Raw genomic sequence first — 26,831 nt, 5'->3', positions numbered from 1 at the left:
CCCGGGTCTATCGCATGGTAGTCAGACGCCATAACGACTGAGATACCTGGGGGTAATAAAAATAATGGACAACAGTGTTTGATATTCACTCATACGGTGGATCGAGTAACAAGTCTTTACATTTATATAATAATAATAATAACAATATATTTGGAATTAAGATTGGTTTATTTTTAATAACTTATAATTGTAAAATGACAATTATAACTGTGGTAATAATTATTATTGTCATTATTATTTCTACTAATTATGTCTTATTAGTGGCCTGCCCCCTCTACAAATATTTCTGGCGACGCCTGTGCTGATAAGGGATGAGGCCCCCCATATAACATCCTGGCTACGGGCCTGTGTGGTTGTCACCAAGTTTCAAAGGTCATTAACACAGAGTATGATCATTATTTCCAGTGCAGTATCACACGTCGCCATAAATTGCCCAAATAGGAAACTACTATGAAAGAAATAGATTTTTGGCGCTAGGCCTACTAGTAGTTCGATTTTAGGTCACACTATCTGTGTGCTAGACAAAAAAATATTTCAAGATTTGTCACAGAAGTTACAACTTTCTTGGAATCCAAGGGTACCAGGTTCGACACGTAACTCTGAACTTCTGGTGTTGTGAGGGAAATGTTGATCACAACAGTAACAAATTACGACAATATTCACACAACTCAATTGTCTACCCTCGTATATAAGGATTTGACAATCCTATTGGAATTTGTAGCAAAATCCTTAAAGGTTCAGTGAGAACGTCATGTCTCCAGCTATACCCCGCGACAGGTTAAGTTCGCAGCAGGTTTTATGTATTAAACCGCGCGAGAACTGCTCTCAGCATCTCCCGTGCGAGTCTTGCCTCGACCGCCGAGCTGTTCGTATCACAGACTTTGAGAAAATCGACAGTATTGCAGCGGAACTATATTCTGCGCGCACGTTTGGGTCTACATGGGCGAAAAGTTGCTGCAAACTTAACTTGTCGCGGGGCTTAGCAAAGCTTATGCAAATCATCTTGGTCGCCTGGTTTTTGAGCTATATAATGTTCGGTCAAAATCATTTCAACCAACAAAGGGGAGTTGTCAGAGTTTTAAGTTCAATCCACTTTATGCTCAGATATGATCGGGACTGGTCCTACAATGTAACGTGGATCCGAACCATTGTGAAATGTGGCTTCACAGAATATCGAACCCAGAACCATGGGCGTCGCCAGAACTTTTTGCAGGGGGAGTCGGGCAAATGATAAAAGTTGAATTGTAGAAAAATAATAAGTATTATTACCACGGTTACAAATGTTATTATACAATAATAAATATTATAAACTAACAGAAATAAATTTTATTCGAAATAATAATAATAATAATTATTATTATTATTATTATTATTATTATTATTATTATTATATAAATGGGGAGACTCGATCCACCAAACAAGTAAATACCAGCACAACTATTTTCTATTATTTCTCTTGCATTTTATGCAGTTAGTATCTGAAATGCATTTTGATATTAACTATTGCACGTCTCGTTCAAGAAAAAGGCTTTAATTGTTAGGGTTTTTTTCATAAACTTTGTTGTGTGACGTTGCACCTACATCTGTAATTATTAGAATTTTGAAAACTGTGGAACCATTTGTTCTTTGGATGAAATGGTAGACTATAACCTTGTTCCTGTACTTTTCCCTCAATGTTTTCGATCTAATGCATTTTTACTTTGATTTTTCTGTTCGAATACTAACTTAATGAACTTTCCAGGGTGGTCCACCGACCCGTTCAACTACCCCCCCCCCTTCCGACGCCCATGCCCGGGACCAATTGACTACAAGGCGACAACGTTAGCCAGTACACTACCCTGGAGCACTTATAAGTCAGCTTTCTCGAATTAACCCACTAGTTGTTGTGGTTAAAAGTTATCTGCTTAAATCTACACTGAGAGCCGAAGCTCTCATGTATGGGGAATGCACCGTAATTAAAAGACAGTTGCGTTCTTTGTAGTCATGTCAGGTGCTGTTGTGAATCACATGTGTTTCAAATCTTGGTATCGATTCTGTTTGCATTTTTCATTACTCCAAAAACAATCGATGCAATTAAAATTACATCGCCTCCTGGCATACTCGTCAATTTCAAACCCTACAAGGCAGAAATATCCCATGAATATCTCAGAGTATCTCTCTTGAAATTGGACAGTGCTTCTAATGTCGCTGGTAAAAGCGTTCTCTTGTTTTCTTTGTTCTTTTTTGAACTGGTAGTTCATTACTGTGACTTACAGCCTGTAAATCACAGAAAAAATATTATTTGTAATAAAATATCGCCATAATATTACCATTCGAATTACTTGAACTTATCCTCAGATATCTCGGGAGGGGGGGGGGCAAGTGCTCCCTATGTCCCCCCTTGCAGACGCCCTTGACCTAATCCCTCTTCCTAGTTTGAAGGATACATAACATTACTACAGTGTGTGGCGATCATTGGTCACATGCTTGAAATATCTATATCTACGCTTTAAAAATTCCTGATTTCTAAAAAGAAGTACATTTACCACACTAATATTTGGAGTTTCATAGTTGCTTATACCTAACAGCGACGATCCGAACTTGCCTTGGTATCTAGCAAAATTGAACAATAAGCACAGTGGCCACTTTTGGCGCTAGTGTTTTGTCCTACTTGGATTCAGAGTGTGGGAGGACTGACTGGTGGAGGTCCTACAAAATGCCTCGTTGTTTCATAAAATACTCGAAAAATGAGTTTCCTGAAGAAGGAGAAACGAATTCTGGTAGGTTGATTTTGTTTTTTACATTTTGTAGTTGTGAAAAATTAAAAATCACTATTGTCTTTGAATCTATATTCTGTGTCATTGTTTTCATTGTCAAACCTGAGCTACGTTGTAATTTCTTGTTTGCAAAGTGCTTCAAGTGTTTGAGTGTCTGAGTGTGCCTGTTTGGATTTTCGATTAAATATTTTAACAGGTATGTTTGTACATTGTATATCTTATGATATGCATTTAGTAAAACATAATTCATAATCCTTTCTGCCTAAAAAATAAGGTAGAAGACGAGAGTAAAAGTATATGTCTAATATCACACGGAAGAGTGAAATCAGTAGTTCGATTTGGAAAGCAACCTTTGAACACAGGAAATTGCTTCCTAAGCACCGAAGAAAGTTGCACTTTGTTTGTAAATGAAGTTTCATTAAACACTGAAAAGTATTTCGAAACAACGAAATTCGAAACTACACTGTTTTGTGTAAGATTATGACGATAATTCCAAAACCTATTCTTTACATACTTCTCTTCTTTTGTAAGTTACCTGCCAACTATTACGAGGATACTGACAGAAAACACTAATAAAACTATACAAGTCAACTACAAATGAACTAAATATAATTAATATCAGACTGAGTGAGAATTCAACAGACATGCACACGTCTATAGAATTTATTCTAAGAAATTGGTTTCGATTAACAGTTAATATTATTTGTCGAATACATGAAAGCAATGGTTGGTGTGAGATTTTGGGATTGGTATTGCAATGTGTCCAAGTTAAATGCAATGATGTGTCTGATTCTGACAGGAGGGAAACTTCAGAATTTCCTTTTATTAACATTTAGAAATATTTAGTTGGGTGGAATTGCCTATACTACTTTACAAGTAAATTAAAATGTTACGAAAAATTAGTAGTTTATTTTTAAAACAATAGCTTGTATCTGTAATTTCAAGAATACAATGATTTCCTCAAAACTTTGTGATGTCAGTATTATTTGCACATGAAATCAGTAATATATAGATTCAGATTTATTGTAATAGTTTAAAGTTTTGATGAACAATAAGAAAAATTATAAAGCTTTCTTGTATGACCTTTGAAAATGAGGTTCAGTTTAAGCACTGTTCCCGTCAAAAAGAATAGAAGTAATTTCCTAGTAAATAAGCTATTTTTGTTAGGTTTAACTATGAACATTATCCTTTTCTCTAATACAAATATGTATTTGACCCGATAATATCAAGCAAGGAGCTTGCAATATTATAACGCGAGTAACATTGAGATTGCCAGACCTGTGTGGGGAAGAACTGTGCAACAAGGATATTAAGCTGAGATAGGCTACATCACTAACAGCTGCTTTCTTTTCTTCCCTTTCTTTCAAAAATGCTGATATCATGTTCCTGTCGAATACATGAAAGCAATGGTTGGTGTGAGAGTTTGGGATTGGTATTGCAATGTCCAAGTTAAATGCAATGATGTGTCTTAATCTGACAGGAGGGAAACTTCAGAATTTCCTTGAAAGTCATTCATTGAGTATTATTTAGAATAGATAAAAGTTTTAAATTGCATATGTACATATTAAGTTACGAGAACTAGCACTGAAAAAAATCACTCAAATCAAAAGCTCGTTTCTCATCTGAGAGTGTTCATATTATTGTTCTGATTTTCACCCACTCATGTCAAGTGTAGTTACATGTACTGAGGCTTTGTTCCGGCTTATCAAGTTCTTACTACCTGTTCCTAAGAATATTTTGTGGATTGAATTCAAGATCTTGCATAGGCCTGATGTTACTTAAGGGTTTTTTCGGAAATTGTCTCAAGTACAAAGCATATAAATAAAAGCCATCTCGCAAGCTGATAAATATGCAAGAGTTAAGGCATAGAATTGCACTGTAATTTGAGCGTGATTGCGAAGTGAGCATAAAAACTTCCCTTGCACAGAATAAGACTTGTATAGTCCCTGAAAGTTGCCATGCTCATTAAAAGTTGCAACTTCGCAGCAAAAGAATGAATGCAAATTTGCTTGAATAAATTCTTCCATCATTGATCCAATTTACTGCTACTACAACTCGCCATCCCCTGCAAGTACTTATTCTATCCCCTCTACACTTTCATGTCAAATATCTTTAAGCCGAGTGCAACAAAATTATTTATCCATTCTGACTTACAAATACTGCCAATCACTGAGCAATGCTAAGATCAGTTTAGTAACATAACAACGATTTTTATAACAAACCTGCCTCCAAATACGTTCAATTAATATGTTTTGAAATGGTTGTTTCCATTTGTTGCGCGTTGTTTTCTTCACTGAATGAAGGACTTTCTAACTTATTCGCTTCTATAAATGATATATTGAATTTGAAACTTTGTCCAAATCAAGTGTGCAGAAAATAAATACGGAATAGATTCACAAATGATTTGCAGGCGGGTAATTTAGTGTGCAAGGCTGGAGAGGTTCTCGAAGGATTTATGCGGGAAACAGTATATCTTGAACAGACCATTAAGATTGATCTTCAAAATTATGCTAGTCTGCTACAGATGGGACCGAGACACAGAAACAGGTGGGCTGTGCGGATCTAGGAAGGCATTAGGAAGAGCTAAGAGTCAACTATAAAACAATATTTCGTCGAGGTTATATTATATTTAGACCACAGTTCTTACTGATTGATTGATTTGGTTTGGTTTATTTTACTTCGCTTTTCTGCCACTTTTTGGCTAATGACGAAGATGAGTGATTATATGATGAAATTAATGAAAATGCATTCACAAAGGACACGCACGCCCAGTCCGACATTCGAACCCGGGACATCTGACGCCGTAATGCGTTGTGCTAACCACTCTGCCATAGAGGTCGGCCGCTTGGCAGACACGGTAACGCACTGTGAATTACCCAATAGAACACAGATCTAAACAGAGACTCCATCATAGTGTTGTGACAATCGTCTTGTTTTTCTTATTAGCAGCGTATACTGCTTCGTTCCGTCCACTCGCTTTCTCCCCTTATGAGCGGCCTTGCTCCATAGATTCCCGGGACAGAGTATAGACACAAACCGCCTCCTGCAGCAAATCGGTGTGTTAAGGGCACCAACAAAAAAGGTCTCCCTCGATGACGTTTTTGTTTCTCTCTTTGACACCCCTTTCAATTGAGATCCTCCGAAACTACTATTAGTATCCCGTAAGTATGCAACCTCTCATCACATAGTCATGGTTGCCACGGACATTATTTTTCCCGTTAGACTCCGTACTGAAAATTCACTATGGAAACGGCGTTTGCCAGCAGAGACGTCTCAAAGGTGGAGTCCCGTAACTTGAAGCATGGCCGGCGGCCCTACGTCATTCCTGGCCTCCAATAGCATAAGAGCGTGGGCAGATTTTTAAGAATATGCCAGTGGCGCCCAACCTTCGACGGAAGTCAATTCTAAGGGGGGTCAAACATTAACGGCTATGGGCACATGCAGGGGGGGGGAGGTCACAGAGGAGCAATTATTTCGTAAAATGTTCTTGCACGCTTCGCTCGTATTACCAGCTTTTCTCATTCTCGTCAAGTTCAGAGCCGTAGCTAGTAGGGGAGTAGGGCATGGGCGCCCAACGATCTAAATGAAAGCAAGTTGTGAAAGAGAGAATGCCATGGCGTCCGGTGAAATTATTTGCGCCCTAATTAAATCAATACTGCTTTCAATTGCAAAAATTGGATCTAAAAATTTTCTTGCTCGCTTCGCTCCTAATATAATTGTTTTCTGTAAATATTATTTAAATAATATGTGTTGTATATATGTATTGAGTAAACTTTGAATACATGCGGAATTTAGTATTAGCATATTGCATATGTATTTTCTTGTTTTATGTCGCTCCATGTTGCATATGTGTAAAACATACGTTGTACATGAAAGTTATGCATGTTATATGTACAAAAAGAATTATCTTCCGAATGCATTTATCATTCATTTTCTGCCATTCAAAAATACAGTTTGTGTGCTTGTTTTCCATTATTAGCTAATGTGAAATTGACGGTGTTGAAAAAATATTTCAAATAGTTTGTTCCAAACTAATGGTTTAGCACCGACTTCTACCCCCTTTTTGCGTAATATATGAGGATAATAACGTATTTTATACTACTGCTACCACTAGTAATAATAATAATAATAATGCCATTCTTATTCTTCTTATCATTATTATTGGTACGTTTATCCTGGTATTTGCCCCCCGCCGAGAAAAATTCGTGGTTGCGCCTCTGGACCATGCTCGTCTGATTTGCTGTTTCGAAGCACCTGCTGTGACGCGTAGGAAAACAAACCCTCAAAGATTAGCCTAATCACATCTCCTACTTCCTCCAGTGACGCAACAGTCTAGATGAAAGGGGGAAAACTGGAAACTACGACAGCTCTGGCCTCTGGTACAGCCTTACCTAGCCTCATTTCCAGGCGCGTCGCCTGATAATGTTCGCACATGAACACTAATGTATATGTCTTAAATTACGTACATATTAAATGCACACACACACACACACGTACATTTATTCGAAAAAAATACTATATTTGATGTACGAGTATATACACACAATTTACTCTGACACAACTTATTTCACGTCTGATAGCTTCTCTAGATAGTTGGTAACACTGACTCTCACGATGTTCCACGGAAGGCGTTGAACACAATTGCTGTGCGTGTTGCATAGAGCTGACAGCTAAGGAGCTGTTGGCCACTATACCCCGAAGATGTTCACTTCGCTGTGCGAGCACTGATGCAAGCGGAAATACTTCTTACATTCGGCACCAGAGTGCAGCATATACAAGGCATGTCTAGGGGGACTCGAACATGTCTGTGCTACATAGTTGCAAACTTTAGCGAGAATTCGCTAAACCTGGCGGATTTTAAGGGGGAGAGGGATAATTTCCCCATGGTCCTTCTTGTTTTATAGCGTGAATTTGGGGGGAAATTGTTGAAAATATATTTATCTGTTATTCTCACTTTATCAATTGAAGATGACGTTACAAGGGAGAGGAGTAAATCTGCATTCAGTACAAAAACATTATTGTGAACACTCGTATGCGAACCGAACGCGATGCCACTGCCCATTTCACAAACTATGCATATTGTCCTATTTTGACTTATTTTTTGCATTAAAATGTTTACACTCTCGAGGAAGACCTTGTTCACTGCTTAAACAGTATGTTTGTGTTGCACTGTAGCTTATAGTATGTTGACCAATAGACACAATAAATGTCAGTGGAAGCAGTAAGTGTCTGCCTAAAATCAGGGTAAAATGTATAGATTTTCCAGGGTTTGAAGCGTCCTCCAAACGAAGGCTCAAAAAGAGAAAAAAAATCAGAAAAATTATTCGACTTGTAATCCTCTGCATGCTTGTTAAAGTGTTTTGAGTTATATTTATAATGTGTAAAGCATTCTCAAGTAGAACAACTCACTGGCGTAGCTAGGCATGAGCTCGCAGGCCACGAGCCCCTACCGACATTTTCCCATGTTACACTGTTCTAAAGATTTTTTTTTATGAAAACAAAGTAGCAGTACTTTATAAATTTGGTGGTCCTGAATTCGAAAATGACATTAGTCCATCATTATGGAAGGAAACGTAACTGATGCCGCAATGTTTTCATGTTATACATGGAAACGTATAACCAACTGCAAATGCTGTATTTGTTCTATGCGTTGGGAACCTTATTTTTGTAACGTGTCGGCCGAAATTGCTTATATGGTGTATGAATTTGTAATTGCATGTTATAACTACGAAGTAGCAAACTAATGCAAATGTAGTAACTTAAGTGATGTTCTCCCCAAACTTAACAACATTTCATTACATGCTGTAAAGAATACTGCAAAAATCGTAAATTTTCTGTTTCATTTGATTTAGTTTAGTCAACATGGCATTTCTACTACTTTTCGCTAATCGCGACGATGGAGATGAATGGTGATAAGATGAAGTAAATGAAGGGACAAAAAGAAACACTCACCGACGACACGTCCCGGGTTCGAATCCCGGCCCCGAATCTGTGAGTGTTCCTTCATCAATATCATCACTCATCCCCATCGCGATTAGTCAAAAGTGGTAGAAAAGCGAAGTTCCCACAGAGGACTGCATTGCCTGTGGGTTCAGACGCCATAACCTCGTCGGCCTGCAACATTCAACAGGGTGTACTATGTGGGAGTGAGATTGCAGGGTGGCCACTCTAGCACCATGATATATAGTTCAAGTATAATTCCCGGTTTTCAATGCGATGTTTTCTCTATTTCAACCTTACGTATTACCGCCTCTCACCACCCCACCCACACATACCACACAAATATATTAACAATATAAATGATATGTGTGATTCCAATGTATCCAAAAATTCTAATTCAATTCAATTGAACGTATGTTTAAAATATTTAATTGAAGGTCCGGAGTTTACATTTGCCATTTCACATGCTCAGACTCGAAATACATCTACAAACACAAGTCACACATGTTGCGGGATATACTAATCTACGAAAAATTGTTAATTGTATAAGAATTTCAAAGTCAAATTTACATAACCGACTTCAAGATATCTTGCAATAATCTTCCGTCTGTCAAGATTTTTTTCTGCAAAGAACACTACCAAAGTAAACGGACTGGGAGAATTCTGTTTCATTTTCCACGCAGCTTTCTTCTCCCTCCTCGATAAAAACACAAGCTAAACTACGAAAAACTTGGCTCAGGGTATTTATACATATGTATAAATTCAGTGGGATTTGAATTAGTAAAAGTTGGAATTTTTCACGTCTACGGAGAGAAATTCATGCATAATTCCCGGAATTCAAGGAATTCCCGATGATTGGCTTTTCCCTGGATTGGCTTTTACATGTCTTCTCAAAAGGTCACATTGACCTCCGTGGCGGAGTGGTTAGCACAGTGGGCTACAACGGCAGGATTCCTGGGTTCGATTCCTGTCCTGGGCACGCCCCCCTTCACCAATTTCATCACATCATCACCCATCCTCATCTTCTCGATTAGCCAAAAGTAGCAGGCAATAAATCCATCAAAAGGTCATATCCATAAATTTCGGCTCTACGAGTTTAGTGGGTACGATAAAGTTCTGACTAAACTAGTGTCTTATGAAAACAATAACCACAACTGCTATGGAAAGTGACACGAACATTTCGAGTTACTATTTATTTCATATTCTCCCCAACAATGTTCCAATCTGTCTTTTTGGAGTCACTGAAAAATATTAGGGCTATACACCACTGTAACAATGTTTCTACTTTTAACCATATGGATAAGTCTGTCGCGAAAAGAGACGGCAATTCTCTTAATCGAAAAGGAGGTTAGGTTGGCGTCCTGCGAGAAAAAAAAAGTGCCCTGCAATTAACAATTAGGGGCAAGACTCCCATGACCCACATCCTGTGACAGCCCAGCGGAAGGAGTAGCACAACTACTATTAGGCCATTGTCTGCAGGAGGGTCGCGCATTTGCCATTTCTCTCCTTTATATGCGCCTCCCCTATGGCGCAGTGGTAGCGTCGTTGCCTCGTAATCAAGGGGTTCCGGGTTCGATACCCAGCGGAGGCACATACTGGTTCGGATCCCACTTTAAACTGTAGGTCCAGTCCCGATTAGCCTTACTGTGTATAAAGTACTTAAAACGGCAACTCAATCAATTAATCTTGTTCATATGTACAGGACGAGTCTGTTATATCGTAACAGGTTAATATTCACAACGTCACCACACAAAAAGGCATGCGGCTAGTCGAATGATGATTATTCTGAACGTATTTGGTGTCCCGTTATGCGGGAAGGGCAGGGGGATTTAGAAAATTTGTCTCCCTAGCTATTCTTTGTTCTGCCGACATTATTATTATCATTATTACTAATAAAAATAATAAAACAATTTCGTTATCATGGTACTCACTTCCACTTTCTGCATGCGCTGTATTAATAACCCTTGTCACTTGTAAACTTTAAAGTAGAGAGTGATTTTAAAAGATGGACTCAATTTCATATGCTCTATTTCCTGAACATCTGATTATGAATATTCATTAAACTTCGATAAAACAATACACTTAAATTTAACAAGAGAACACTCGCTTTCATGCCAGCATACATTTAGCGTGTATTTCGCCACACAACACTAATGCACGCGCCAATGGAAATGAAACCGACACTACATTATGGTAGCCACACTGGCCGCAAACTGAGAAACAAGGAAGTTGATTTCAACCATTAATATCCCTCCACTTGAATTCCAATTATTGGCATTCAAAATGATTACTTCGTTTCTTCGAGGAACAATTGTTTATATTTGAGCACTGTTACGTGACATCACACGGTTTCCTTTACAGTCGTCATACAGACTTGCACTCCGGTTAAAATACAGTTCTGGAAATAGGGTTATGATTTAAACCCTAGAAACTACTTCCTTCTACCGTCTTTCATGAAATAAGTAAGTAAAAGGACTTGACTGATATATTGTTTTATTTTGCTATTTTATTTTGAATTTTAATAACGATGGTGTTTTTCACTTCTGCCCATTCAGCGTCTCATTTTTGTGTGGCCCCTAGGCTGTAGCATAGGATAGCCTAGTGGCAAATCCCCCTCTGGGGAGGGAAACCAGGGTGTATTTAACCCCATGAGATCAATGACAAAACGTTTTATGATAAAAATCCACTGGCCATTCAGGAGCACAAAACATATTGAAAAGTTACTAAAAACAAATTCATGACTTGGATTTTTTTTTTAACAAATGGTAAATGCGCCACTTTACAGGCACTGTCCTCCAAGAATGCGTAGTCATGTAAGAATGCGAATCAGCATAAGTTGCACGTAACTAATCCAAAGTCTTCACAGCTGAAACAGTTTGACAATCACTGCATTGCACCCAGTCCTCACTAATAGGCTCTTCATATGCTTGTCACAGCCAGGAGAGTAAAATTTTCCCTCCGCAACTGCAGGAACAGATGAAGTTGATGTCACTGAAAGATCATCGTAATGAACGTTTCTCCTACCTTCTTTCTTATTGTTGCTAGAAGAGTGCCTTGTATGGGGAGGAAGACAAAAAATTCACATCTATCTTTTTCTTTGGTTCCACTATCTTTCATAATGGAGAGAACGTAGGGAACATGCTCGGCCTCTCAACAAGCTCAGGATAAACTACTAATAAAATTTCATTTCCACTTTCATTGCTCAATGATTAGTTATAGTGGTATACAGCAAATTAAGTGGATTCCTTCGTTACAAGTGCAAGAGTTACTTTACATTGACTTTCGTGATTTTCAGTTATCCTTGTGGTCTCATTCAGAACTTCCAGTGAAAATATTAGTTTCTTGTCTTATTTTCTTGTGAAAATATTAGTTTCTTGTCTTATTTTCTTGAATACGTAGACATCATGAGGCTTCTACATAGTTTCAAATATTCCACAAATAGTTGGTAATACTCTTTTCTTGGGCAAACACAACAGTACATATCTTAAGTTAGGTATTCACCCTTGAACAGCAATATGTATCCAACTATCACAAAGCATCCTTTCATAATATCAGAATTATATCAAGTGTGTTGAAATTACATTCTTACCTTGTAAATCGACTGATGACATTTGCACATGTGACAATGACAAAGAAATCTCGCAACTTTCTTGAGCTCAATGGTTTTCGAATTGGTAGCATACACCTTACCCTTTACATAGCCCAAAGTAATAACGCAGCAGCATCAAATTGGATGATCCTTCGTTTCCTTTGTAGGATAGTTATGCAATCCAAAATATTCCATATTTATGCGGTGAAATGTCGGTTTCACAGGATAAAAATTACCGTATTATGTTTTTAACCAAATGCACACTTTGTCCCACTGTGTTTCACACCATGTCGTGGCCTACAGCTGATGAACACTACACTGAAACACTAATCCCACATGGCTTCTCTAAGCTGAAAACATCCAGTAGCTCTTAGTGGAAGAACCAAGTGTGTGTATCACAAGAAGGGGAAATGTATTTCTTAATAGAGTTTACTATTGATTAATATCCACTTTGGCATTTAACCAAATAAATTGAGAAAGATTGGATTGGTTCACGATATACTATGTACAGGTCAACTTAAAGTTTGCGCAAGACAGCAATACAAAATATGCACCATATGCATGTAAACATGTTCCCAATCTCTTGAATTCTGTTCATAGTTTCTCATAAAAACAATTAAAGTAAATACTGTATCACAACTAATAAGAAGTTGTAAATACTCTGTTTTTCTTGCAGATACATCACCATATCAATCATTCTCCAAGAAACCAAAACTCCAGAAAAATAAGAGACAGGTAGCAGGAGATGAGGACATCGACAACCTTCCACTAGTTACACAGTATTACTTGAACCAACAAGGCACTGGCCGAAATGAAATGTTGCAGCAACGTAAAAACTTGGTGATAGCATCAGCACTACAGTCTGAACAAAATTCAGCTATGCACAATGCAAACAATAACTCAAACGGTACTACATCAAAACCATCTCAAACAGCCAACAATGACAGACAATCTGCTGCTGAGGATGTAAATCAGAATATACCTTCCAATCTTCAATTAGAAGCATCAACTGAGGGTAAATCTAAGATGAAAGATCCCATTCGCCTTCCAAGTCATGCTGAAGAGAACAACAAGGAAAAAGCATTGGTTTTAAACAATGCTAATAGGGCTACAACAATGCCAAGCATACCTCAAAAGATCTCATTAATTAAGTGCAACAGGCTTTACAAGAATGAGAGATCGAAAATGTCTATTAGGAAAAGACTAGAAGGACGGGCTCTGGGTAAAGCACATTCAACATCTGACCAAAAAGAGGTTCAGTCAGACGTGAAAGCTGGTTCAGCAAAAAGTCAAAAGAGTTCTCCATTAAAGAAGCAAAATGCAGGTATGAAAATGGTCGATGCGAACAAAAAAGAAATCAGAATCACAGGCATTGCGTTCCATAATTCTGCACACACTGGTGCAAACCAACGATCTGACGACAGACAGCGGAAATGCGAGAGCAAACTTGTAATTGTGAACATCCCATCATCGGTGGCAAAACAAGTCGTCAACATTGCTCCTCGCATATCGACAGTCATCCAGAAAACAATGAGAAATTCAAACAGTCAAAGTCTGAATGGCACGCGTGTTCTCCAGTTAAAGAGGAAACAAAGAAATATTGCTCCTTCAACGACGACATCTTCCAACAATGACAAGAGAGAACCAACAAAAATGGAAGTGAAAGCAATTGAAGAGATGGTAGATAAAAATGACGGTGACTGTGTGGAGGATTCAGAGAAGAATAATTCCCTGCAGCATGACTGTCCTTTCTGTTTTAAAAGGTTTGACCGGCCGTGGGTGCTTAAGGGGCACTTACGTCTACACACTGGGGAAAGGCCATTTCAATGTCCAGAATGCCACAAAGCATTTGCTGACAGGTAAGAAATATATTTTAATAAGAACTATAGATTGGAAAATATTTGTTTCAGAATAGGAAGGCTAAAACTTAAGACTATAGTAACTCGCATCTTTAATTTCATTTTCAATAATTCATTAGTGGACTCAAATGTCATCTATACAATACAAATAGCATCAGTGGGCATATTTTGAAAATGTACCGATTGCAGCAGTTAATTCCGAACAAGGTCATGGCTCACCAACCTCAAATAGCAACAGTGTTCAGCCCCAGTGGCAAAGTAGTTAGTAATGTTTTATGAAGTAAGTGGTCCTAGGTTTGAATCTCAGATAAGCATGCATGTTTCACTATACCTTCTTGTAATTAATCACTTCACCATTCTTCTGCATTGTCACAATTAACCTAGAGATGTAGAAAATAACACACAGATGATTGTCGTCAATCAAATTGTAACAGCTTCTGGTTAAAAATGAAAACTATTTTGATGCTGTACACTGGTATACACAAGATTTTTTTTTTTTCGGAGGGGGCTGAAATTGTAAAGGTGAATATTACATAGTTGCGTTCTAGGGGGAATACTATAAAATATTTCTTAATACCATTTATAACTTTCATTTTAAAAGTTATTCAAAGACAAAAATGATAATCGGGGGTAACTTTAAGAGGTTTTGCATTTACCGCTTTGGATTTTCCAGAGTTCTTTACTGTTCTTTCATTTCACTTCATCAAAATTTCAGGAAAGCTGTAGTTCCATCAGCTCCCCCCTTGCATACACCAGTGATGTTGCGGTATATGATGGGCATAGTATGGAACCTCTTGGGCTTTTACTTACTTTTTACATCATCAACCTGCATGTAGAACTATTTTTGTCATAAAGCAAATAAATATACAGTAAAGCCTCGTTAATCCAGACCCCAATAAGCTGGAGTTCGCTTAATCTTGTAAGGCAAAAGCCCCCCACCCAAAAAAAAAAAAGAAAAAAAAAGCAGAATGCAAGGTTTTAAATGTGTCTAGAAGTCAACAAGAGAACTTCCCAAAGAAAAGCAGACTGTAGTGTATAGTGTATTTAAGCCTATGCCCTTTAAATACACCATAATAAACGTGTTTTGTTGCTACAAACGAAGTTTTAATGAACTTTCTACTGTTCTTTTAGGTTATTTCAGTTAATCAGGACTTTAGTTAAACCTGTCAACTTATCCCCCCATTAGTCTGGATTAACGAGGTTTTACTGTACATGAAAATTTAACATACACAAGGACTATACAGTGTGCATCATAATAGAGTAAAGAACTTATCAGGTTTATTGTTAAAAAAAATTATCTGAAACACAATAATGAGGTTCATTGTATAACAATGACAAAATGTTCAAGCTTTGTTTTCATGTGCAAGACTTTTGACTTTCACAGGTCTCCAGACATTCAGGGGCGGCGCCAGGGGGCACGAGAGGTTGCTTGCATCCCTCTTAATTTTCTTCCGTACCCCCTTCAGCACCCCCTAACGTTCAACTGCAAACACTAACATTAATATGTAATATTATGTCATCATATTGAGCGCTGAATGATAGGTACTGAAGTAAGACCGTTATCAATGTATGCAACAGGAAAGCATTGAAAGTACAATACAGCCCAGGGATGCACTCTGTAAAGATCAGCGGCCATTTTTTTTCTTTTGTCAGCATTGTTGTTATGCATTTTTTTCTTCTTTTGTTTCTCCAAGTGGTCTGTTCGTGGTTTTTGATAATTGCCTATAGCTTAATGTGAGTTATGTTTTTTTTCTTTTTTGCGTTGTTGATAAAACAGTTTATTTTCCACCTATTTGTTCTTCCTTACAATGGAGCAAAAAATTCAGCTGCTTTTAAGGTATCACCAGGTCATGCTCCGGAAATTATTTAATGAGAGTTGTAACATGAAGGGTAGTTTTCTTCTTAATACGTTCTATTGTATTTGTTCCACATAACATGTCTAGTAAACATGCCATTTCAAGCTTTTTCAAAAACTGTTAGGAAGAGGCCCAATGTTCACGAAGAAATTTTACAGTTCGTTGCTGGGGATAGTGCGGCAGAAGGGATTTTAAAGATGGCACAGTTGCTGTGCTCTTCACATTTTGCCTTGTGGCAGACGGAAGGTATAATGTACTATGTATTTTGTACCTCCATTGGTTACTTTATTTTGTATTTCACTACATAGTTCAATAAGACTGCAACGTGTATCTGAATGTTTACACTGTATAAGACTTAATACATATCATCATGGATGTCCAGGGGGAGGGCAAGGCAGGGGGCAGCATCCCTGGAAAATGAACGACAATCTAAAGTTATATATTTCACACATATATTTTAATTTTAGTCAGTAATTTATGTTTATCAGTAGTGGCGATTATGGATGCAGTTGCCTCCGCTTTTTGCTGTTTTTGCCCCCGCACTATGCTAAACCTTATCTACCAAGGGAAAGTAAACTGTCCTTGCCCCCCCCCCCCCCCCATGAAAGGTTGCATGCATGTTTCATGTTTTCCTTATTTTCAGAATCGCATCCCCTAAATTTCTTTCCGCACCCCCTCAGCACCCTTGGATGAGTAATCCTGGCACCGCCACTGCAGACCTTACATCCCTAGACTTCTGGATTTGGTAGCTTCTGTAGCCACCTATGCTACAGAATGTCAAACAGCTAAAGGGGAGAATACGAAATGGCCTTGCTTCGGTGGACGAGGAGTTCTTGGCAAAAAAGTGGCAAGAACTCGAATTTCGATGGAATGTGTGTCACATAACTGGTGGAAGCCACATTGAATATTTGTAGACATTCCTAGAAACTTGAAGTGTTTCTGATTGATACATAACAATATCATTGTTGTATTCCATATAGTTTAGTCAAAAGGGGCCTCCACCATGGGCATCGCCAGAAATTTTGAAAGGGGGGGGGGGTCGAGCAAATGATAAAAGTTGAATAGTAGAAAAATAATAAGTGTCATTACCACGGTTATAAATGTTGTTATACAATAATAATTAGGGAAAGGAACTTTAGGTAATTAAATGTTTTTTCTGCGATAAGATACAGACCCTCATTTTTGCCAAAATTCTGATTATAGCCTTATATGTCAACACAGCAAATTTTATTTTACATAAAAACACATATTTTCCAGTTTTCCGTATGTAAATACATATTTTGCGAATTTTCATTTTAAATACATAAAATCGCTCATTGACTTCATCCACCTCGAAATCCTCGAAGGAAAAATGTTTATAGGCTACTCTGCACCTCTTTCATATCGAGAGTGCTAGGTTTGTTTTGTCTTTGAACACCCTCGCTGGCAGACTTCTGGCACCTCGCCTACGATCCTATTGGGAGAAAATAGCTGTAAGTAGTAGCTGGGGCTGGCTACACGTAATGATAGCAAGGCTTTTTAATGAAGCAATGCAGCTATTGTGGCCGGAAGGCATAACATTTGACAATGTTCTTCTCCTCGTGACAGATGCTGCAGCTTACATGAAAAAAGCTGCAGTAGGCCTTGCCGCTAGCTACCCCAAAATGGTGCACGTTAAATGTGTGGCCCATGCGTTGCATAGAATATGTGAAAAGATAAGAGCTCTTTATCCCAATGTCGATAAACTGGTTTCAAATGGCAAGAAAGTTTTTATCAAGTTGGCTAGAAGAATAGACAATTTTAAACAAAAATGTCCTGAGGTTCCCCTTCCCCCTACACCTGTAGTTACGCGATGGGGCACTTGGTTGGATGCAGATGTTATGCCCAGAAGTTTGAAAAAATTGTATCTGTTGTAAATGATCTCGACAAAGAAGAATTCTGCAAGAACTGTTGATGGAGCCCTCCGTAAAAGTCGAATTGGCATACATCTCAACAAACCTGTCCATTCTCTCTAATTCCATATGAAAGCTTGAATCGTCCGCGAACACTTTGGCAGCTTCCATTGTTAAAGTCCGTATAGTAGAATCGAAACTGCAAGAACTCACTGGATCTAAGTGTCTAAATGTACAGAATTTTTTGGGAAAAAAACAAGGTTTTCAAACTTTGTGCCAAATTGCATGTGTTTTGGAAAGTGAAGTAGAGGAAGAGGAAGCTTTGGAAAACTTAAGCGTTAGTGACATTTCGTGATTCAAATATGCAAGAATTGTTTCTTGTGACGTGGAGCGATCTTTCTCACAATATAAGATGCTTTTTAGAGATAATCGTCACAGATTTACAATAGAGAATTTGGAAAAAACTATGGTGATCCACTGCAACTCTTCCAAAAAATAGCTCGCTAAGAGGAAAGCATTTAGAAACTGATTTCAGGTGTTTAAAATGCATGTAATATTTTGTTTTTGTTACCAAATGTTTTTATTTTTGTCACATATTTTCCTGTTTTTATCACATATTTTCAACATTTATGACACATAAAAAATAAATATTTCTGTGTTTTTTAGCACATAAAGTTCCGTTCCCTAATAATAATAATTATTATTATTATTGTTATTATTATTATTATTATTATTATATACACGGGGAGACTCGATCCACCAAACAAGTGAATACCAGCACAACTATTTTCCACTATTTCTTTTGCATTTTAAGAAGTTTGTATCTGAAATGCATCTTAATATTAACTTTTGCACGTCTCATTCAAGAAAAGGCTGTAAAAGTTAGAGGGGATTTTTTTTCATAAAGTCTGTTGTGTGACCTCTCACCTACAACTGTAATTATTAGAAATTTGAAAACTGTCGAAACATTTGTTCTTTGGATGAAATGGTAGAATATAAACCTTGTTCCTGTATTTTTCAGTCAATGTTTTGCATCCAAATGCATTTTTAATTTGATTTTTCTGTTAGAATGCGAACTAAATGAGGTTTATTTCTGTTCTTAACAATAAGAGATACAAACTTTTGGCTTTCTTGTATCTTTAAATGAATGATGTCAATTTCCAGGGGGGTCCACCGACCCGTTCAACCCCCCTCCCGACACCCATGGCCTCCACGATGGTGCAGTGGTAGTGTCATTGTCTTGTAATCAAAGGTCCCAGGTTCGACATCCGGTGGAGGTACATAGTGGTTCAGATCTCACTTTAAAACTGTACGTCCAGTCCCGATTAGCCTTTTTTGTGCATAAAGTGAACTTAGAACAAAAAATCAAAAAAACTCAGTCTAAATAAATTCTTAAAGTTGTTTATTCTATTATGATGCATGCACCCTGTATGATTTTACATGCCCACCTGCTGATTCTGAGTGCAATTTTAAATGTACTATTTCATTTTTCAAACAGGTCAAACCTCAGAGCCCACCAGAGGACCCGTAACCATCATCAATGGAAATGGTGTTGCCAGTCTTGTGGGAAAGCTTTCTCACAAAGGGGCTACCTGGAAAGACATCGTGCCGAAGCATGCAAGAAGTACAAAGTGCAACAGCAAAGAGCATCCATGGTAGCTTGCACCATTGCGGCTGCTGCTGGGAGTGAAAAATTGTCCAATAACGATACAGACATGAAACAAGAGGATAACTGCAATCTAACAGGAGGGCATGTGGTAAATGATGACTGTAAACTAACCTACTTTAAACCTGGGTTCTATGTTGAAAGAAGTCCGGAAGCAACTCTTTCAGGTTCCTCTGAAAGCATTACTATCTACTCCAACCATTACCTTGATTCTAATCAAGAGCAAAATAATACTATGGTGGAGTCACGTAAGGTTAAAGCCAATAAGAAAAGATAAATAGTTCTTGCATGAATACTTGTGATTCAAACAGTTTCAAAACATTAGAGCACATTAGTACCACAGGTAGAATTTCAATAATTTGACTTGTTCAAAAATTGCATGATAATTAATCTAAAAGTTATTTGTGTTGGTACTTGTTGAAAATTATTGTAAATAATCAAGAATCCTCAAAGGTGCAAAATATCATATTAGTATTTTATTTATTTTTGGTTGTGAATAATAGTTTGAGCTTTAAGAAATTCATTGAAATGCATTGTTTATATCTTTTCAGCTACAACTGAATAAAAACTGTAAGCTATATACATAAAGAAATACCAGTATCTCTACTGGCCTATAATTTCACTATGGTAATATAATGTTAAACATAATTAATGTGTGTGGTTGCCACAGTTTTCCACATAGACTAAAACATACGAGGGTTATACCAAAAGTAAGTAGAATTTATTTTTTGCGGTCAAATCTGTAACAGCAGAAGACTGAGCTTTGTGTGGTAGGCGGTGCCATTTGTTGTTTATCCTTGAATGTCGTAAGACAATTGTATCTTTGAGGTGACCAGTATTACTCCTAACAAAATGGTAGATAACTGCATTTTGTTTCGCATGCTGTTATTGAATGTCTCGTTAAAGAGGAAATCCCGCTGCAGAAAATCAGCAGAGACTTGAGCATGCATGCTAGAAGTGTTAGAAGATGAGTGAAATATTTTAAAGATGGGAACATGGGCATCGAAGATCAACCTCATAGCAGTTGCTCTTGAAGAGCATCAACTGAATGCAACAGAGGGGGTTGGGGAGATATTATTGAACTTGGGCAAACCAATAATGCTGCTTGTTACGTATGTCCAGACAATGTAGAAACTCCGTCGTGCATTGCATGATAAACGTTCTGGAAGAAAGATCATCCTCCAGCATTGTCCCTATTTAGCTCGCTTCACATCAGAATAAATCGACAAAATGGGGTAGGAAGTTCTTCCACACCCTTCCTATGACCCTGATCTGAAACCATCAGATTACACACTGTTAGGATTTGTGAAGGATCAGATGCCAACCCAATGGGGGTAATTCAGAAAACAGTGTGCGGGTGTTTTCAGCAGTCTGGAATGAAGTTCTACAGCAGAGGTATATTAAAACTTTCAGAATGGGGGGAAAAACGTGTACAAAGATGTGGAGCTTACGTGGAAAATTAAACAAAAGACTATATATTAAGGTTATGTCCTTGGTTTTCCCTAAAACATTTAAAAAAATGACCAAGGCAAAATTTTTATAGTATAAAAAATATATACACTAAAAACGTAACGTTTCCACCCTCTAACACGGTCTTCTTCAGACAAAACTTCACAATAGATTGAAGTTTTGTCTCAAGAAGACCCTGTTAGAGGGTGGAAACGTTACGTTTTTAGTGTATATATTTTTCATACTATAAAGATTTTGCCTTGGTCCGTATTTTAATGTTTTATTAACATGGCTTAACTGTGTTACCATTGCTTTTTCCATGATAATTTAGAAAAAAAAAATGCTCATTACTTTTGGTATGATCCTCGTATTTCATGACTACTTGATTAATCATAAATTTTGTCAAAGTTTGTTTAAAGTCTACTTTGTGCTAAGATCAGGACTGAATCTACAGTTAAATTGAGACCCAAAGTTGGAGCCTCCATGGGGAATTGAACTTGGGACCACTTGATCACATTACTTCATTAATGGGAGGCTACATATAATTTGTGGAGATGAGAAGCTAAGCCTTTTCAGCTAATTGGAATGTGCTCTCTCTGTTTGAAGGGGCCACCACAAAGAAAAGATAAACATATTTTATCAAATTTTGTTTTTTTAAGTCCACTTTATGCTTAGATAAGCCAATCAAAACTGGACTACAGTTTAAAGTGGGATCTAAACCACTGTGCAATGTGCCTCCACCAGGGATCGAATCTGGGGACACTCTGATATAAGGTGACAGTGTTAAGGCATGTCCTCACTATGCCAGTCGACAAAGCCGAACAAATGGGTACTGGCCAATCGGTGTGCCGATTCCAGGCCAACTGGTAACCGGTCTACTTCAAAGGAAACCGTTCCGACTCTCGAAGTGAAAGTGGCACCGAGCGTGTCTACACAGGTTGAGGAAGGATTGATCTCATTTGTTAAACTTTTGATCATGGAGTGGACGAACTCGGAAATTATAACATTAATAGAAATGTACCATGATCATCCTCAGATATGGGATTGCAGATCGGACGACTATTATTCCTTAGGAAGCTAAATAAACCAAGAGGAACTTAAGATACAGAGATAAGTTGCATGTAGTATTCACGTGTGCTGTGAAATAGGCATCAAACCAGACTGATGCACATCTTCACACTGCAGTGCTGTGGGGACGTGGATGCCATCCTTTTGCACCAGCCTGCAAAGCTGGTATGGGTGATCAGAGTTGCTACAATTTTTTGATTATGAAATTCCCTGACATTTCCAGGTTTTCCAGTCCAAAAATGAAATTTTTCCAGACATGTTTATCATCATGATTTTTGCTTTTGAACCTTGTGTTTTTCAATTAAATATAAAATCCGTTGATTACTATGAATATACACTTTCACAACTATTTTTATTAGCAAATTTCATTCTACACACACAGGAACAGGTGAAAATTCGAAGAGTAAAATGCAAAATTACAATCGGCATCAAATGTACTACAATCAAATGTGCTACAATCATGTGCATCTAGCCTTCAGGCTAAGGTAACAGAGGTGCATTATTTCACCATAACAGATCTCCACAATATGAAAAATACTCAATTTTTCATTTTCTGGCAGATTTATAGTGTCATAGAAAATGCTGCTTTTTTGCTTACATTTATAAGTACACAGCATCTCGAGACATTTTTGTTGCATATAGGAATTCTATACAAAATGCCAACAAGACTAAGATCTATAAAATAATGGACGATAACCTCTTCTTCACCAACCTTTCCGATAATCATGATCATATTGTCAATGTACTTTAGTTATCAATCAGATATCTGGACTGCAAGTTTTACTTTGATATTCTTTCTAATATCTAGTATGTGGGTCGTTCAATATATAAGTTTCCCTATGCTGTAAAAAAAATATATTTTTAAGATACATTAGAAAACTATACATACATGTGTAGGAGGATCCTTCCTCACTTCTCCACATAATCCCCATAGAGATTCTGGCATTTGTCCCACCGTTGCACGAATTTGTCCATACCCTTTGCAAGAAAATCAGGGCTCTGGCTATTGAGCACTATTCTCACATTCCGCTTCACTTCTTCATCTGTTTCAAAACGGTAACCTTGCAATTCAGACTTTAACACCGGAAAAAGATGGAAATCACTCAGCGCTAAATTGCGGCTGTATGGAGGGTGGGGCAGCCGTTCCCACCCCAATTCTTCAATTTTGTGTTGTGTTTGCACTGCCGAGTGGGGGCGAGCGTCATCGTCAAGAAGAATGACACCAGCTGACAGGAGACCTGGTCGTTTATGTCGAATTGCGTTTTTTTCAGTTTATCCAATGTTTGACAATAACGGTCAGCATTAATTGTTCTTCCTCGTTCCATAAAGTCCATAAGCAGAACATCCTTAGCATCCAAGAAAACGGTCACAAGCACCTTCCCAGCTGATCAATCCGTCTTGAACTTCTGCTTCACAGGAGATTGACTGTTTGTGCTTCCACTCCATGGATGTTCTCTTGAATTCGGGAGTGTAACGATGGACAAATGTCTCATCTCCTGTCACAACACGCATGCACCATCCATGCTTCTGAACTCCTTATGACGCGAGGCCGCGTTTTCCGAACAAGCATTTACTCTTCACCCTTGAGCGCATGTGCTTTCACGTCTGATAACGAATCGATTGTTGTTCCTTGTAGACGAAGGATGTCGCTTGTCAACCATGTGCTTCTTTTTAATGGCATTGCTTTATACAATATTTTATATCACAGGGAAACTTATATATTGAACGTCCCTAGTATTATAAAAGTGAAAATTTATTACAGAAATTCGAAGGAACCATAATTTTGCACAAGACTGAGAATCATAAGAACGAAAGAAACAAGTTCCTAAACTGAATCTTTTTTGGGAGTGGAATCACAAGAACCGAATCCAGAAGTGGAAGTGAACTGCTTGTTCACTTTGCCTCTTGCAGACTCCAAAATGCACGTAAATTCTAGACGATCTGCAAAATTCCCCTGACATTTCCCTGATAAGCCAAATTCTCTGACATTTCCCTATTTTCCAGACATGTAGCAACCCTGGTGATGCATGAAAATGGCCTAAGCGTCTGATAACTTTGGTACAAGAAATCAACATTATCCAGAATCTACTTAAGAAAGGAAGATTTCTACTTACAGTTGATGTTTCAATTGGATGTCAACTCGAACCATTCTCTCTTGTTCTGAAACATCGGCAATACTGCTGCCATCTGTAAAAGGGTGACAGCACTGTTGCATCTCGTAATATACGAAACATAAATGTTGAAGCTTAATCCTAAATGCAAAGACTGATATTGAACTTTCTCTGTTGGTAAATTGTGAGCGTTTATATTCAATGCAGAGGTCTCATAAAATGTCTCGATGATCAGTGGAATTAGATACACACAAACATGAGAATAATTGACATGAAAATGGGGAAGGACGGTTAAGGCTTGGCTGGAACTTTGGCCAATGGCAGGGCAGCTGTTTTCAAATTTTCCTCTCATTTTGAAAAACCACTATGATATTCCAAAATCTGAAAAAATTACTATGTACTTAGAATTCCTTCCAGAGCATTCACTTGAATATATAATAGACTTACATAGCCACAAAATTATTGAGAATATCTAGACAACAGTGAGAACAAACCACACCAAGATTCACATGATTGCTCTGGAGGGAATTCTAAGCACATGTAATTTTTTCAGATTTTGGAATATCATAGTGGTTTTTCGAAAAGAGAGGAAAATTAGGAAATAGCTACCCTGGCATTGGCGAAAGGTCAAGCCAAGACTTAAAAGGGTCAGCTGATTGGCTGAGAAATGAGATGTGGCAAACACGCAAGAATGGAAACCTGTATTTGTTCTGTTTAATTTCATATTACAATTGTCTGTCTAGTTCTTGGTCCCCGTGGCAGAGATGTTTGTGAATGTCTATTCATCAATTTCATCATATCATCGCTCATCCCCATCTTTGCAAATTAGCCAAAAATGGTACAAAAAGCGAAATAAAATAAAAGCAAATCAATCAATCGTTCTTGGTCTTGCCAACCTCCATGACAGAGTGGTTAACACTGTGTACTACAAGCCAGGGATCCTAGATTCGAATCCCAGCCTGGGCATGGGTGTTCTTTCTGAGTATCCCTTCATAAATTTCATCATATCAGCACTCATCCTCATCATTGCAATTAGCCAAAAGCGGTAGAAAAGCAACGTAAAATAACCTAATTCTATTAATCAACATCAATGGTTCTTGGTCTTGTCTTGAGTTTTGTAAATGTGTGTGCTTGGATGTCCAGAGCTGGGACTTGAACCTAGTGATGGTGACTGAGGTGGTACATTCGGACGTGTCTCTACTTAAAACACCAGTCTCATTCTCAATCTCATTTCAAAATAGCAATTTTAAATTACTTCTTGCATATGGAAAAACATGCACTTAGCAATAAATAATTACTCACTCTTGGTTTGTATGAATGTGTAACAAATCTTACATTCCAATTTACTAAATTAGACAAGAAACATACTGACAGTTAGTCTCCATCATGTGTGAATATTACGGATGTCGGTATCATTCTATCAGTCAAGATTCAAGAGGTCAGGTATTGTCCTCATCTTGAATTGAGAGACAAAACCAAGGCTTATCCCACTCCTGTCAACACTTCAGACAATTCCCCTATTGTAAATTGACATCACCCAATTAATTATGGAGAAAGGTAAAATTTATTATACCCTTTAAAAGAAACAGACTTCATTTACTATTCCCACATCAGAAAAATGAGAGCATGTGCAGAGTTTTAGAAAAGTTATTCAACCCTCAGTTTGTTCACTTATGACATAGAAGCTGAAAATATAAATTTACATGGAGTTTTCGGCATTACAAAGCACCCATTATTGTTATATTTTCTAGAATTTGCTGTCAAGATTAAACTAGAAATTAAATATTAAAAATATATCTGTATGGATGGGACTTCATTATCATGAAAAGCGCTTAAAGATTTTGTGTTATAAGCTGGTGAAGTTCGGGTTCTGCAACTTTTCATACACACTGTACAATAAATTAACTTGAAAACTATATACTCACTAGCCTAGTACCGTATATCTCTGAATGCAAGATGACTACGAATCCAAGATGACCCCCATTTTTCAACAAGGGATTACAGAAAAACTATTTTCAAAACTTACAAATGGTTACTTTATTACAAGTAACTGAAGGAGACAATAAAAGTACCGGTACACAAAAATGAAAAACAAAAAAAAATGTTCGGCACAACACTCACTACGTGCTATCGCACAACAATGCTCAAAGCGCATGCGAACGTTCAAGGCTAAAGTGGTAGGTGTGGCAGAGGGTAGAGTTAGAGCTTAATGAAAGTTCTTGGTTCTGTTCAGTAAAAAAAAAAAAAAATCCACATCATATGCAGCGAAAGCAAGATGACCCCATACTTCTGGGCACGAGATTGCGGCAAAAAACCTCGTCTTGGATTCAGAAATATACGGTATTTAAGAATCTAAATGTTGAAATATATGAATCAATAATTTTTGCCTGTAGCAGTAAATGCATGTGAAAAAAAAGGAAGAACACAAATTATACAATTTCAAAATAAAATACTTAACAAAAGTTATATAAAAGTTAACCATGTATGTATTCATGTTATCTCATGATAATATTATTAAACAAGAACTCCATGGTTTCATGATTTTATTGTGGGAAACTTATGGAATATATCATTATAGTGTAGATTTATGCCTGATGTTCATAGATTCTTATTTGAATAGTCCCACACTTCACTGCTAAGAGTGTGCAATGCAACATTGTGGAGAG

At 37.6% G+C, this 26,831-nt stretch overlaps 2 protein-coding genes across 4 annotated transcripts in view; one reads left to right on the top strand and one right to left on the bottom strand.

Annotated features, from left to right (window-relative positions):
* The window catches only part of LOC145980380 (NACHT and WD repeat domain-containing protein 2), a 157,363-nt gene extending 133,131 nt beyond the window's left edge, over window positions 1–24,232 (bottom strand). Inside the window, exon 1 of the mRNA XM_083113447.1 lies at window positions 24,169–24,232. The gene's annotated coding sequence lies outside the window, so the exon portion shown is untranslated. The remainder of the gene's footprint in view (window positions 1–24,168) is intronic.
* On the top strand, window positions 2,670–20,108 carry LOC145980034 (uncharacterized). Of its 3 annotated transcripts, none has more exons than XM_083113009.1 (3): window positions 2,670–2,759; window positions 12,962–14,144; window positions 19,370–20,108. In XM_083113009.1, exons 1-3 carry the CDS (start codon window positions 2,696–2,698, stop codon window positions 19,812–19,814), a joined length of 1,692 nt encoding a protein of 563 aa, XP_082969135.1. In that variant the 5' UTR covers window positions 2,670–2,695; the 3' UTR covers window positions 19,815–20,108. The 3 variants fall into 3 exon arrangements, with proteins under 3 accessions (XP_082969135.1, XP_082969137.1, XP_082969136.1); XM_083113011.1 differs by lacking the exon at window positions 2,670–2,759 and adding an exon at window positions 2,868–2,952; XM_083113010.1 differs by lacking the exon at window positions 2,670–2,759 and adding an exon at window positions 5,181–5,303.
* Window positions 24,233–26,831: the final 2,599 nt, after the last annotated feature.

Source organism: Lepisma saccharinum, chromosome 27 (assembly GCF_977018435.1).
Source record: "Lepisma saccharinum chromosome 27, izLepSacc3.1, whole genome shotgun sequence".
NCBI classification, from domain to species: domain Eukaryota; kingdom Metazoa; phylum Arthropoda; class Insecta; order Zygentoma; family Lepismatidae; genus Lepisma; species Lepisma saccharinum.
The sequence above is the reverse complement of the archived record's forward strand: the minus strand, read 5'-3'. Positions and strand labels throughout refer to the sequence as shown.

What these genes read in the sequence shown, in the direction of transcription:
- LOC145980034 (XM_083113009.1), top strand. Translation starts at nt 2,696, where the DNA reads ATGCCTCGTTGTTTCATAAAATACTCGAAAAATGAGTTTCCTGAAGAA. An exon ending in AGAAGGAGAAACGAATTCTG is followed by an intron (nt 2,760 to 12,961) that starts GTAGGTTGATTT and finishes TTTTTCTTGCAG; the next exon opens with ATACATCACCATATCAATCA. An exon ending in CACAAAGCATTTGCTGACAG is followed by an intron (nt 14,145 to 19,369) that starts GTAAGAAATATA and finishes TTTTTCAAACAG; the next exon opens with GTCAAACCTCAGAGCCCACC.